Source organism: Diplotaxodon limnothrissa, linkage group LG15, assembly GCF_057381915.1.
Source record: "Diplotaxodon limnothrissa isolate DT_005_m linkage group LG15, D_limnothrissa_male_GT1.1, whole genome shotgun sequence".
NCBI classification, from domain to species: Eukaryota; Metazoa; Chordata; class Actinopteri; order Cichliformes; family Cichlidae; genus Diplotaxodon; species Diplotaxodon limnothrissa.
The window spans coordinates 45,514,413-45,528,680 of NC_140610.1; the positions used below are offsets into that span (position 1 = coordinate 45,514,413).

At 44.2% G+C, this 14,268-nt stretch overlaps 1 protein-coding gene across 8 annotated transcripts in view; it reads right to left on the bottom strand.

Annotated features, from left to right (window-relative positions):
- Nucleotides 1-5,015: 5,015 nt before the first annotated feature.
- The window catches only part of LOC146618151 (KICSTOR complex protein SZT2-like), a 47,019-nt gene continuing 37,766 nt past the window's right edge, over nucleotides 5,016-14,268 (bottom strand). For all 8 annotated transcript variants that reach the window (XM_085373459.1, XM_085373457.1, XM_085373456.1 and 5 more), the window contains 3 exons: nucleotides 7,569-7,687; nucleotides 7,181-7,345; nucleotides 5,016-5,409 (listed from right to left, as the gene is read on the bottom strand). In XM_085373459.1, the coding sequence (XP_085229585.1) occupies nucleotides 5,263-5,409; nucleotides 7,181-7,345; nucleotides 7,569-7,687 (431 nt within the window). In that variant the 3' untranslated portion in view covers nucleotides 5,016-5,262. The remainder of the gene's footprint in view (nucleotides 5,410-7,180; nucleotides 7,346-7,568; nucleotides 7,688-14,268) is intronic.

Consider the following 14,268-nt stretch of genomic DNA (forward strand, 5'->3'; position numbering starts at 1 on the left):
TGAATGCGCAGTGGACTTCGTTACGGCTGTTCCTCTGTAGCAAGTAGCTTACTGTACCGTAGCCCTCTTCACTGGCATCAGCAAAGTGTTGCAGCTGATTGTATACTGACTCTCCAAAGCCCACAGGTTTAAAACATCTTGGAACGCTTATGTTCCCTAGCTGGCGGAGCTGGGTCTTCCACTTGTGAGCTAGGTCTGCAGGTATGATGACATCCCAGCCAATCTTTCTCCTGCAAAGCTCTTGCAGAATCTTCTTTGCTTGAAGCGTGACTGGTGACAAGATACCCAGTGGGTCGTAGACAGAACTCACAGTGGACAGAAGGTTCCTCCGAGTGGGTGCCTTGTCTGGCATTACAATCTTGAACCTGAAGCTGTCAGATTGAATACACCATTGGACTCCCAGCGCTCTCTCAATGGGGAGTGTGTCCTGATCCAGATAGAGATCTTTAACCTCCGATGCCCTTTCTTCTTCTGGAATAGCAGACAGAACTGCTCTGCTATTGCTTATCCATTTTGTGAGCCTGAATCCACCCCTCTGACATACAGCTCTAAGAGTGTGGTATAACTGTATGGCTTCCTCTTCTGAGCTCACAGCCTTCAAACAGTCGTCCACATAGAAGGACTGTGTCAACCGCTTGGCTGTTGGCTGGATCTCGGTTGTCTTCAGCACATTTGCGCAGAGCAAAGCTGGCGCAGCTTGGTGACGAAGTTGCACCAAAAATGTGAACCACCATCTTGTACTCCACCATATTCTGAGTAATGTCACCAGATGTCCACCACAGGAACCGAAGAAGGTCAGAATCCTCATCAGGCACCTTTACTTGGTGGAACATTGCTTCCACATCTGCCATGATGACCACTTCCTCTTGTCTGAACCGGATAATTACCCCAAGAAGGGTACTGGTAAGATTTGGTCCTTGTAACAGCTGATCATTTAAGGTGGTGCCTTTGTACGATGCTCCACAGTCAAAGACCACTCGAAGCTTGTGTTTCTTGGGATGGTAAACTCCGTGGTGCGGTAGGTACCAAACCTTTCCATCGTCACGATCAAGGTCCTGTTCTGGCACTTTCACTGCGTAACCGTTGGTTATGACGTTACTCATGAAAGCCGAGTACTCTGCGTGGAATGAAGTATTCCTCTCCAACTTCCGCTTTAGGTGTAATGCACGTTGCTCAGCCACTTTGCGGTTGTTGGGCATCTTAATGCGCTTGTTCCGCAATGGCAGAGCGATGCTGTAGTGTCCGTCCACAATAGTAGCTGACTCTGTCGCTATCTCCAGAAACTGCAAATCCTCTCTTGACATTTCCTGTTTCTCGTTTCTTTCACGCTCAGGGAAGTCACTTTTAAACAGCTGGTCCCAGAGTTCATCCAGTTTGCTAACTGATATTCGGTTTGCTGCAACCTGAATCAGTCCGCATGGTGCCTTTTGTGAACTGCTTCCTTGGAGGGGTTCGCTGATGGTCCAACCGAGCCTTGTCTTCACAGCATATGGACCGCCATTCTCGCTGGCTATAACTTGCCAAGGTTCAACAGCTTTAGGTGCATTAGCCCCGATTAGCAGTCCAATCTTTGCTTCAATCCTAGGTATAGACACCTGCTGAAGGTAGGTCCACCTGTTCACGTAGTCTTGAGAAGGAGCATTGTCGGCAGAAGCAGGAATGTCACTGTGACTGTACATTTCTGGCAACTCAAAGAAGTCATTGCTGTCTAAGCTGCTTATTTCCAACCCAGACACAATGTGGCTACTGACGACCTTTTCCTCTCCCATTGTTTTCAGCAAAATCTTTGTCTTTCTGCCAGACAAGTTAAGCTCATGCATTAACTCTTCAGTACAAAAGCAGGCAGTACTGCCAGGGTCCAGAAAAGCATAAGTGTGTGTCACCTTTTGTCCTCTTTTAGGTTTCACTTGTACTGGAACTATTGCCAAAATGTGCTCTGTTTTCTCTGCAGCGTGAGCAGGTGCTTCCATTTCAACAAATCCATTCACGATTGACTCTGTTTGGTCTTCTCTTTCTAATGATTCCACTTCAGAAGCTACCCTTTTGCTTGTAGCACTGGGCTTAGTCTTCATGTGTAACACTGTGGGGTGCGGTTGTGCACAAACCTGACAACTTGCCTTTTCTTGGCACGAACCACTCATGTGTCCCTGTTTAAGACAGCTGAAGCATAGTCCTTTAGTTCGCATGAAGTCAATCTTTTCCTTATGAAGTGACTTCTTCATCCTCTTGCACTGTTCCATGGTGTGCTCTTCACCACGACAGAAAAGACAGGGTTTGGAAAATGCACACACCTGCTTCCCGCTGACCTTGTTCCTTTCTTTAGAGGGTACGTCCTGTGTAGTGGTGATAGTTGCAGCTGCAGTGAATCCTTTTCTGTTTCCACTTCTCCTTTGCAACCTCTCATCCACTTGCCCTCTAACTTGGACCTTTAATGTGCTGTCCTTTATATCACCGAACAATGGATGCAAAACTTCTTTGGCCTGCTTATTGACAAACTCCACCAGATCTGCAAATGTGACTCTGCGTTTTGCCTTGTCTAAGACCCCACAAGCATATGTTCTCCACCTTTCTCTCAGCTTGTATGGAAGCTTGGAAACGATAGCACGCATGTTGGCCGTGTTATCCAACTCCTCCATGTACTCCACATCCATCATTGCATTACGACATCCAGTAAGATAGAGGCCGAAAGCATGCAGAGCCTCTCCATCATCTGACTTGATGGTTGGCCAGTTAAGAGCCTTGTGAATGTATGCCACTGATATCTTGTAGGCATTTCCAAAGTGCTCTTCCAACAGTCTCTTAGCCGTTTGATATCCATGTGTAGGTTCCATATGAAGACAACTCCGTATCAATTCTCGTGGTTGCCCACTTGTGTATTGTTCCATGTAGTACAATCGATCCTTGTCGCTCTCTGTTCTGTCCTCCACACCATGTTCAAAAGCTCGCATGAACAGCCGATACTCTAATGGGTCCCCTTTAAACACAGATATGTTCTGCGGGGGCAACGTAGCTAACTTCTGTTGCTTAGTTAGCGCTTCGACCACATCCTGTAGAGCACTTGGTGTCTGCGATGGCTGGGAGGTAACAGTGTGTGTTTGCTGTGCGTTTTGGAGAATGTTCTTCTTCTGCGCTTGTCTTTCTCGCGTGGGGGATGGGCTATTTGACTGCTGTGAAGTAAATAAATCTCCAACCTTATGTGATGCCACGTAGGAGTTCATTCCATCCCGAGTGGATACGCGACTGGATGCCTTGGATGCACGACTTTCGTATTCCGATAAGATCTTGATCTTTGCCTCATTTGCTGCAAGAGCTGTTTGTATTTCTAGCTCCTCCTTTTCAGCTTGGAGCTTAGCCTCCCTTTCCTCCAGCAAGCGTTTCTATCTTAAAGACGATGCCTTAATCAATAAGGTAGCTCGCTCCACCTCTGCCTTCATGCGTGTGGACGACACCGATGACGAAGCGCAGGAGCCGCGTTCTGACAATGCCTTATCACTGCGTTTTGAGACAGATGCATTAGATATGCTGTCAGATGGATCCACATCTTCATTGCATTTTTCAGCCTCCACAGCGCGCATGGCCATCTTGTCAATCCAAGCCGAAGCTGTCTCAGCAAAAGCCTTAAAGGAATCAGCCTTAGGTTCAAACCAATTTTCCTGGTCTTTAGTTAAATCCTCCTCCGGCATTTGCTGGAGCACCTCTTTAACATTTGTGTTCAAACCACAAAACTCTCCAAACCGCTCATTAAAATCCTTCATTAACTGTGTTACTTCTGTTAGGCTGGTATCACATTCATTTTCCATCAGCTGGCGCACTTGTTTCACTGTGCCTGTTAATTTGGCTAGCTTGGCCTTCCGTAAATTGATAATACGTTGCAGCCTTTCCTCCATAGCTTTAGGTGTGATTTTCACCGCCCTAGCTTCCAATTCTGCTACTGTGTCTTCTTCTTCGTTGTTCATGCTATTAATTTCCCGAATAGCAACACCAAAATCCTTATTTTATCATCCAAAAATCATGCAGGTTGGCTACCACACAGTTCAGCATCCACCATGACTCAGCAATTTTTCCTCGTGAATTAGCTCCACTTACTCACGTTTGTTGTCGCTGCAGCAGCTCGGGTTTTTTCCTTCTTTAGTCGCGTCAATTACTCCACAACGAGCGGGTTTTCCTACAAAATGTTTAAGCCGTGAGACCAGTTTTCCCGTGATTCACTCGCGTACGTCAGTTTGAAGAGGAAAAAGAACTCCACGGGACTCCGATGTGAAAAGATGTAACAAAAAATTTATTCCACAGTTTTTGCATCTTACAGGAGTGGTCAGGTTTAACTTGTCCTCAACAAAATAACCTACTACGGTAGGAAAACCGTGTGGCTCTGTTCTACCCTGCTGCCCCGTATAGCTTATGCCGTGTTAACTCCTTTTCTCTCTCTCTCCCCCCTCCCGCACCGCATGCACTAATTTGCATACATCCGTGATGCCCGGATTTTACTATAAACACGAGTCTTTAAGGCACATGTATTCATGGTACTACGTAACCTAGTTCCACCATAAACATGCATCTATTTCCTAAAATTATTAATTACACAAACAAGCTTAACAACAGCGAAATATAAATACTAAAACATATGAACTATCTTAACTTGGCTCCCACAACCTTTTTTACTTCAGTGGACGAAACCAACTCTAACCTTAGTGTCACAGGTTCCACCAAACCCCGTACGAGGACAGAGACGTGTCACGTAATGCCAAAGGTGACGCACTGCACTGAAGATCTGCTTAAAAACTGAGAAACGTATCAGCCCACAGCTGGGTTCAGCTTTCAGCTGGGAGAAGCTACGTGTCTGAACACTAATGGGGCCATAATGTTGTCTGATCAGAGAATAAAGGTTTTTAAACCTTATTTTGAGGCAAGGCTGCAACATTTCTTGTCTCTGTGACAAATGAAACTGAGTCTATGCTTCTCCTCTTTTTTGTTCAGGCGCTCAGTCTCACATCACCTGACATCCTTTTGGTGTTGCCGAGATGGCTGCCAGGTGCTGAGACTTAGTCCTGGCTACCAGGAATGAACATCAGCAGTGCTCAGTAAGTATACAGACTCCAGGTACTTACAGGTTTCCAGCAGGTGCAACCAGCACCACAGCAGCAATAACCTACATGTAGACTCCTGCATCACTATCAGAGAGACAGGCTGTGGCAAACAGCCTCAATAAGGTGACAGGTTTGAGGTTACTGTGCTGTTGACTGTCTTTGTAGGATTACCTTCCCCTCAAACACAGAGTAACTGAGGCCTGGTGGCACTGACGTGCTGGGCTGGGAGAATGTGATTACCTTTGCCTCCCGTCCCCTGGCCTCCGGGCTTATTGTAGAGGTAGATATCACCGTCAGCCGTGTCACTGCTCAAATGAAAGTAGTGCTGCAGACAGAACAGGAGAGCAAATCAGTCCCTGGAAGCTCAAACCACACAAGTCAGCATTTATTTCATACACCACAATGAGACTTGTCAAAATGATTTTAGTGTCTGCCTCAGTTGTGCAGAGCCTCCCATATCTAGGATTTATTCATTTTTAATCCCGATCACTTTAAACAGTGCTGTTTGTAGTGCACTCGCATGTCGGCCTGTCATCTATCAATGCAGGCAGGCCTTCCTCAGTTTGCAGGGAGCACGGACCTATTTTTTACAAGTCAACAAATCTTTCAAAGTATTCGGAGGACACAAAAAAGTCTGTTTACTCAGGTGTTTAATCAAGCAGCAGTAGTTTCTTGGATTATGTTAAACTGTCAGAAACGATCTCATGGTGAGTGATTAGAGAGCTGCTGAATGAGTAACCACACAATCTGCTGACTTTTCTCTTTTCTTAAGAACAAAACAAATCCTGTAAATTAAACACACAGTGTGGAGATAAGACCTGAACAGGTACACACTACAGGAAGCTGGGTTACACCGATCAGATGCTCAGGTAACCAGTAACAGTGCCTGCTTCTTATTCTTACTGGGAGGCAGCTGGTGTCCTGCAGTGGACCAGTGGACACTTGTTTATCGCTCGTGTATCTTTATGTGTTGTGAGCCTGTTTAGCTGCTTCCTTGGACACGTGTCTCTTATGAAATACATTTTTGATCTCAGTGGGATTTACCAGTAAAATAAAGGCTAATCTATTCAAACAGAACGATCTTAGTAGACATGCTAGGACATATTTACATTACCCTTTTATTTATTTTATCAAAGCGGGTTTCTTTCACTAGAATGTCTGGTGGTCCCTTCCTATTCTTCATGTCTGTGGTTCACGTCACAGCCTCCTCGAGGCCCACAGGGATAAACTGCAGAGCTTTTCAGGCAACTTCCAGAATTTCAAACCTGACTTTAGTTCCTGACAGTTTCTTCAAGTTTTCTGTGTTGCCTCCAAATTCCTGTGAACTGTCTTTAACCTGCACATCCACAGCAATGTGTTGGGGTCCCTTTTAATTATCTGAGAACTAACACTGTTTGCTGTGGGAGGTAACTGGACTAATGGCCCATACAAGAGCATTCGAGTAGTTTATTCATCTGTAACTTGATACCAAATATTAACATAATAATCTATTTTACACACAGTCTATAATTATTAGTAAAGAAAACACTGTAATAAGTCCCAATGTTCAATAAGCCTAAAGAACCAATAAACAGAGATACAAACAAGCAGACCGAGTGAACGATAAAGTAACAACAAGCTTTCTGATCCGACTGCTTTTTTCACGCCATCAGACTTTATTGTAACAATGTCACAGTGTTGCCTGAACTCAGCCTTTCATTTGGGGTGTAAACAGTTATTGAAAGTGACAGAACTGCCAAGAGCCAGAACTACAAAGACGATCACTTGCACAGCCGACACTTTGACGTGTCAGAGGACTCGCGTTTTAATGAAGGCTCAACTCCACTTAAAGGGTGTTCTGTTTTTGTGCATACTGGTGCACCGTCACAGCTCACATAGAAATGTAATGACAGGCAGCCATCATTAAAGGTCTTTTGTAATTACTCTCCACCACAGGCTGGCGTTTTATCACAGAGTGTCACTGTGGTTGAAAACCTTTGGAAACAAACGTGATTTCTTTCTGCTCACCTGACTAACACCATGCTGATTCCAGGTATTATTAAAGATTTAAAGACTAATATTAAAGTGAACGCATGAGGGGAAATGTTAGGTTGTACCTTGAAGTGATGTGCTGTGTTCATGTCCGTGTACTTGGGCACGTGCAGGAAGATGAGGAGGTTCTGTTTGAGGTAGTGAGCCACAGCGGACAGCCAGGGCAGACAGTACTGGGGGAGGCTGAAGGTCATCACCTCAGTGGCTGGAGATCCTGACGGCTGGATGAACTGACCAGACAACATTTGGTGAAGGCTTTTATCTGAAGCAATTTTCAGTAGTCTGAGTGCAAACAAGTGCTTTCTGCATTCCCCAGGGTGGATACAACCCAGACGCAGGACACAGTTTACTCATTTCACTGTACAAGTCGCTGCACACAGAACTACAGAAGAACACCACACACACAGAAACACAAAAGCAACGTTCCCCTAAAAAGTGAAAATCATAATGTACCTCCACATCAGCTGGCGTCAGCTTGCAGTTCCTGACAAGCATGACAGTGATGATGTCCAAGGTGGTTTCATCCAGGCGCTTACGCAGCACCTTCACCAGCTCGTCTGTGATCTCTGGACCTGAACAAACGGTGATAAAAGAGCCCTGTGTCACCCTCACCTCTTCTGCCAGTGCATTAGAAACAGGACGGAAAGTTAGCGATTAAAGTCTTCAGAGGATCGAGTGCATGAGGCAAACTGCTCCCCTGTGACAAAGTCAAATAATCCAAAGGTTCTGCCTACAAAGGGACCGTCCAAGTGGTTTAAGACTGTCCTTGTTTGTGAAGTTCAGAAACTTTCAAGCTGTGCGAGATGTTTAGAAAGTCTCCAGCTATGTGATATTGATCTCTAATAACATGCCAACGTCACGTCTATAGCCCGATGTTTTTGTGTTCACCATCCTGTGATGGAAGCACATGACTGCACCACCCTGCAGACACTGGTTCTGCCACAGGATGGTTGTCTCACTAATATTGTATGACCCTAGAAACCCAGTATAAAGTAAGGATACAGCACCTTGCTTGGATCTGGCTGTATAGCAACAAATGAGAAAAGAAAGAAGAAATCGAAAACAAGGGGAAAAAATATCAGTCTTTGCTTAAAGATGCTAAGATGGGCCCGTTGCTGATGTGAGTGAGACGCCTTGGATCGATGGGGAGTGGACTGCCTGTGGTGCCAAGGGCAAAGCCAAAGTATGGGGAAGCAGCTTTCACATATAATGCAGCATAAAAAACATGATAGTTTCAGGAACGTCTCGAAAACGAATTTTCAAATCCAGACGGAAACATTTTTATTCTTGTTTGCTTCTGCTGAGCATTTCAAGGGAACCTCGTCTTTGTTTCTCAAAGACATATTTATACTTTCCAAGGTGAATGTTGATATTGAACATGGCCTTGGTTTCAAATAACAAGGTCAGGTTATCCACAATCAATCCCTGTGGTTGCTCTAAACACAGAGGCATTTTTTCTACTTCCGGCTCTGTATGATGTCACAGAGAGGGGACATTCCTAATATGGTCATCTCTGGCGCACAGCTTAAACATACGTTAACCTCAATATTGGAAACTATTACCATGATACTACTGTGGCACTCTATATAAGAAAAAACATGTAAAGGAGTAATGTTGGGTCTGCTTTAATAAAGCAGCTCTTCTGCTGACAAAAGAAAACTAATCACACAAACACATGGAGGAGACTTTAATACAGCCATCCAGTGATACTGCAGAATAAAGATCATTTCAGACTATGATGAGTGGAAGAAGCAGAGGAGGATTTTAATGAGTTATGCTTTGAGAAACCATGAAGTGAGGCCAGCGTGTCTGCCTGAGACAGATTCCCAGTGCAACAGCCCCATCAACATGTCCGCAGGAGGAACAGCACCGGGCAGCAGAAACTCTTCACACCCAAACGTCTCGACTTTTTATTTTTAACATGAGTTAGCTGAAGGAAGACGTGTTTAAAGCACACACACAGTGGGATTATTCAGTGTGATGAAACTAAGGTGCACACAGTAGTTGGGTTTGTGTTGTGTGCAGGGCTGAAAAACATTTCTCTCTAAATTGAGTCCAATTTGGGAGTCACACCCCTCGACTACAGAACCCTTGTTCCCCAAAAGATGTGTAAACAAGGTAGGTGACAACTGCCTTCTCTGTCAGCGCCCCAAGTCACACTCAGTGAGAGAAGAGGAGCAGTGAAGGGTGTTAGCAAAACTGTCTGCAGGTTTCCACCCCTCACCACTGTGTGTGCAGCGGAGCAGCATCAGCCACCGGCTTGTTGCACTGAGGGGCGCCACACAGTGCAACAAGCCTTCATTTATGTTTCCTGGTAAATGGACCTGAGCACTCAAAGCCCTTCATAATGCTACGCAGTACTAAAAAGCCTCCTCAGAAACTGAGAACTGCTTTGTGCAAAATCTGCGCCTGACAATGGTCACAGATAACAGCGCATTACATCTTAGGCTGCAGGAAACATGAACATCTATAAAAAACATTTGACCCAACTATCCTTAAGAAATCAAAGTTCATATGTGGAAATGTTGCCACATGTATGTCACAGCCCGTTATTAACACCAGGATAACCTAACTAACTGCTGCAGGTTAAGTTGTTGCTGCATTGCTGCCATTAATTGAAACAATGCATCAATGCAGTCACCATGTTTTTCAGTAGCTTACTAATGCATGGACATCTACGGAGTTTGAGGGCTCTACACCACTCAAAACACTAGAAGCTGCCCTCCAGCAGACATGCCATTCACAAGATTGGCAGAACCCTCAAAGTCACTAAGATCTGAACACCAATGGCATCAATTTGTAGCTCCTACGTTGCCTCGTTCCCAGTTATTCACAAACTTAGATGTTCATGCTGCTGACCCCCCCCCCTCCCCTCCCCACCCCCCACAGTGGGGTGACAACAATATCCCATCAGCCTTTTATGGCTGAGGTACGGAAGAGGATTAGGGCCACTGGAAACAATAATAATCTGAGATTAAAGTCAGAATTCTGACTTCAGGAAAAGGAGAAAAAAAAAAAGACGTGCCCACTTTTTTTTTCCAGTGGCCCTAATCCTCTTCCGTACTGAGGGGTAAAAATATGAATTTTCAAGTTATATTTATGACCAATGTTCCCACTAAGCTGCGCACGTGCGCAATTGTGCACTGCTGGCTCGGTCTCTGCGCACAGAAAATCTGCATTGCGCACAAAAAAAACAAACAAAAAAAACAAATCTAACCTGAATTGAAATTAAAATGAAAACTTTAACGATTCAGTTTTGCAGTGTGAGTCAGTGACTGGCTGCTCCCGTATGGGATCAGAACGATGCCACCTTATCCCAAAGTCCAGCCAATGATGCGATTCACATTCGTATATACGCAGCTAATCAACGTCGCTGACAGGCTATGACAGCGTTCTTATGTGCCGGTGTTTTAGCAAAGCGGCTGATGTGGAGTGAAGCCACGTTAATGACAACGTGTACAACCATTGGAGATGTGAGCAGGACAGACGAACAACTGACGGACAAAGTGTGGACTTTATAGCAGTTTTTAAATTGTGTTGATCGGCCGCGTAAAACCAGAGTTATGATAAAATATCTGCAATGTTTGGTTTTCTTCCTGAATACTGTCGTTGTTTATATTTACTGCGGGAAGAAACGGTAAAAACGGCGTTTTATAAGGAAAACGCTCGAAAGCCTGTGAGCAAAGACAAAAACACCCCCAGCCTTTCCTATTGGTGGAAAAATTACCATGTGGACCAATCAAAAAACGATATGGCAACATGGCATTTAGTTGTTTAGGGAGGGGGAAGTTTTAGGAGTGACGGCGTGTTTGAGATGTGAGAGATTTGTGACGTTTAGCACAAATCTTGTGTAGTCAGTGTGTAGTGAGCGTGTAGTGAGAGTGTAGTCAGCGTGTAGTGAGAGTGTAGTCAGTGTGTAGTCAGAGTGTAGTGAGAGTGTAGTCAGTGTGTAGTGAGAGTGTAGTGAGTGTGTAGTCAGCGTGTAGTCAGAGTGTAGTCAGTGTGTAGTCAGAGTGTAGTCAGTGTGTAGTCAGTGTGTAGTCAGTGTGTAGTGAGAGTGTAGTCAGTGTGTAGTGAGAGTGTAGTGAGAGTGTAGTCAGTGTGTAGTCAGTGTGTAGTGAGAGTGTAGTGAGAGTGTAGTCAGTGTGTAGTGAGAGTGTAGTGAGTGTGTAGTCAGCGTGTAGTCAGAGTGTAGTCAGTGTGTAGTCAGAGTGTAGTCAGTGTGTAGTCAGAGTGTAGTCAGAGTGTAGTCAGAGTGTAGTCAGTGTGTAGTGAGAGTGTAGTCAGTGTGTAGTCAGAGTGTAGTCAGAGTGTAGTCAGTGTGTAGTGAGAGTGTAGTCAGCGTGTAGTCAGCGTGTAGTCAGAGTGTAGTCAGTGTGTAGTCAGTGTGTAGTCAGTGTGTAGTGAGAGTGTAGTCAGTGTGTAGTCAGTGTGTAGTGAGAGTGTAGTCAGCGTGTAGTCAGCGTGTAGTCAGAGTGTAGTCAGAGTGTAGTCAGTGTGTAGTGAGAGTGTAGTCAGCGTGTAGTCAGCGTGTAGTCAGCGTGTAGTCAGTGTAGTGAGTGTAGTGAGTGTAGTCAGTGTGTAGTCAGTGTGTAGTCAGTGTGTAGTCAGCGTGTAGTCAGCGTGTAGTCAGTGTAGTGAGTGTAGTGAGTGTAGTCAGTGTGTAGTCAGAGTGTAGTCAGTGTGTAGTGAGAGTGTAGTCAGTGTGTAGTGAGCGTGTAGTCAGCGTGTAGTCAGCGTGTAGTCAGAGTGTAGTCAGAGTGTAGTCAGAGTGTAGTCAGCGTGTAGTCAGAGTGTAGTCAGTGTGTAGTCAGAGTGTAGTCAGAGTGTAGTCAGAGTGTAGTCAGCGTGTAGTCAGAGTGTAGTCAGTGTGTAGTCAGTGTGTAGTGAGAGTGTAGTCAGCGTGTAGTCAGCGTGTAGTCAGCGTGTAGTCAGTGTAGTGAGTGTAGTGAGTGTAGTCAGTGTGTAGTCAGAGTGTAGTCAGTGTGTAGTGAGAGTGTAGTCAGAGTGTAGTCAGAGTGTAGTCAGCGTGTAGTCAGCGTGTAGTCAGAGTGTAGTCAGAGTGTAGTCAGTGTGTAGTCAGAGTGTAGTCAGTGTGTAGTCAGTGTGTAGTGAGTGTGTAGTGAGTGTGTAGTCAGTGTGTAGTCAGTGTGTAGTCAGTGTGTAGTGAGAGTGTAGTGAGAGTGTAGTCAGTGTGTAGTCAGTGTGTAGTCAGTGTGTAGTGAGTGTGCAGTTAGTGTGTAGTCAGTGTGTAGTCAGTGTGTAGTGAGTGTGTAGTGTAGTCAGTAGTGTTGTTGTGTGTCAGAACAATGAGGCGCCTGCTGAGTGTTACAGGTGTTACAGCAGTGACACATCTGCTGCTGTCAGGCCTGCAGGTATCAGGCTGTTGTTCTCCTTCATCTCATAGTGGACAGAAATTATTTTTGGAGCGGCACAAATAATTTGTGTGGCATCAGATTTGATGCAGAACAGCTGATTGTTCTGTAAATAGTTTGAAATGTTTGTTTAAAAAAGCCTTGGCTGCATTTTTAGGTAAACAGCTGCAAAAACACTTGTTTGCATAACTCAGTTACTTTTTTGAAGAAGTAACTATATAATTAATTGCCCAACATTGGTCATTATTTACTGTATTTTACAGACAGAGTTACAGACTCTCTAACAGACCACAGACTCACAATACAAGTCAGAGCTTTATAAATATATAAAAAGTTAAAGTTATTTTTCCTTCCAATAGTGTTAACATGCTGCACAGGTCATCAACAAGATCTTCTTTAAATTTCATTGTAAGTGGGCTGAAGCAGTTAATTAAAAGTAGTCTAACATAAACGCTGTAATTTGATTATTTTAATAACCATGTAACTTGGATGCTGGCGTGACCACAGTGCTCACGTCTGCTGTTGCTCACAGTGGTCCAAGTGTCGGCTCAGGGAGTTTGTGTGTTCGCTCAGACACGTGAAACATTAGAGGGAACATTGTTTATGACACAGGGTATGTGGTGTACCCTTATGTTATCTTATGTTTACAACATAGTTGCATAAAATATATATATTTAGAAATACCATTACAAATGCATCCTTACGTTCTGCTTAAAGATGAGGAGGTTCGAGCTGAACCCACATGACAAAGAGTCCTTTGGGCCTTTTGGCAAGATACTAAACCCCAAATTGCTCCTGATGCAACCATCAGAGTGTGATGGGTGTGTGCACGCATCAGGTAAAAAGCACCTAAAGTGGACAAAATAAAGCACCGAGTGTTTGTGTGTGTGTGTCTTGTTGTAAGGAAGTGCTTTCAGTTCTCAGCAAAGACGAAAAGTATAAAAAAGAGAAAATAGAAATACCGTCCGTTTACCATTTCACGAGTCTGGATGCAGCATCTGTGTCTATAGTGTGAGAAGCAGCGATCTGCAGGTCAGGCTTTAAGTCACCAATTTGTAATTTAATTGGTGTAAAAGCTGAATTGGCTTTGACATCAGCTGCTTTGATTCTGTGGTTTGCTTTTCCCCTCATACTTTTCAAGTAATGGTTATTTAAATATTGTCCCACTAAAACCAGTGCAGGAGTTGTGTTCACCATCAGGAGGTGATTGTGTTTCAGTGCTTTAGTCTTTAAGACAAACATGAAGATGAGCAGATTAAGCTGCTGCCTTTTAATGACATTATTCTACAGGAGGTGATATTGTGCTGGGCTTGCTTCTTCACAAATATTAAAATGAAATGTTTGACAATGAACCACACAGGCTGCAGCAAAGGACACTATTACTACTGCAGGCAGCCTTTGAACCATATGCATTCTCCATCACATGGATGATTTCTGCTTTTTTTATGCATTAAAAACCTTCGGTGAAAACTACTTTAGATTTGCATTGAGCATATTCTCTGTCCGGTGGACATCTGATCATTTTAGTCCAATCTAGCACATGAGCGCTTTTATTTCTCACCTGGAAAATATGAAAATCTCAGCTACTCATAGTGACATCACTCCCAAATTGGCTTCATTATCGTGGCCAAATCAGAAAATCAAAGAAAAACAGAATTTGTTTGGCTTGTTAGCGAGGTAGAGCAATTTGTACATTACGATCAATACAGCACAATACTTTTCCTTACTATAAAACAGCACATTAGTGGATAGAGCCTGTGATGTGAAGAACTGTACAG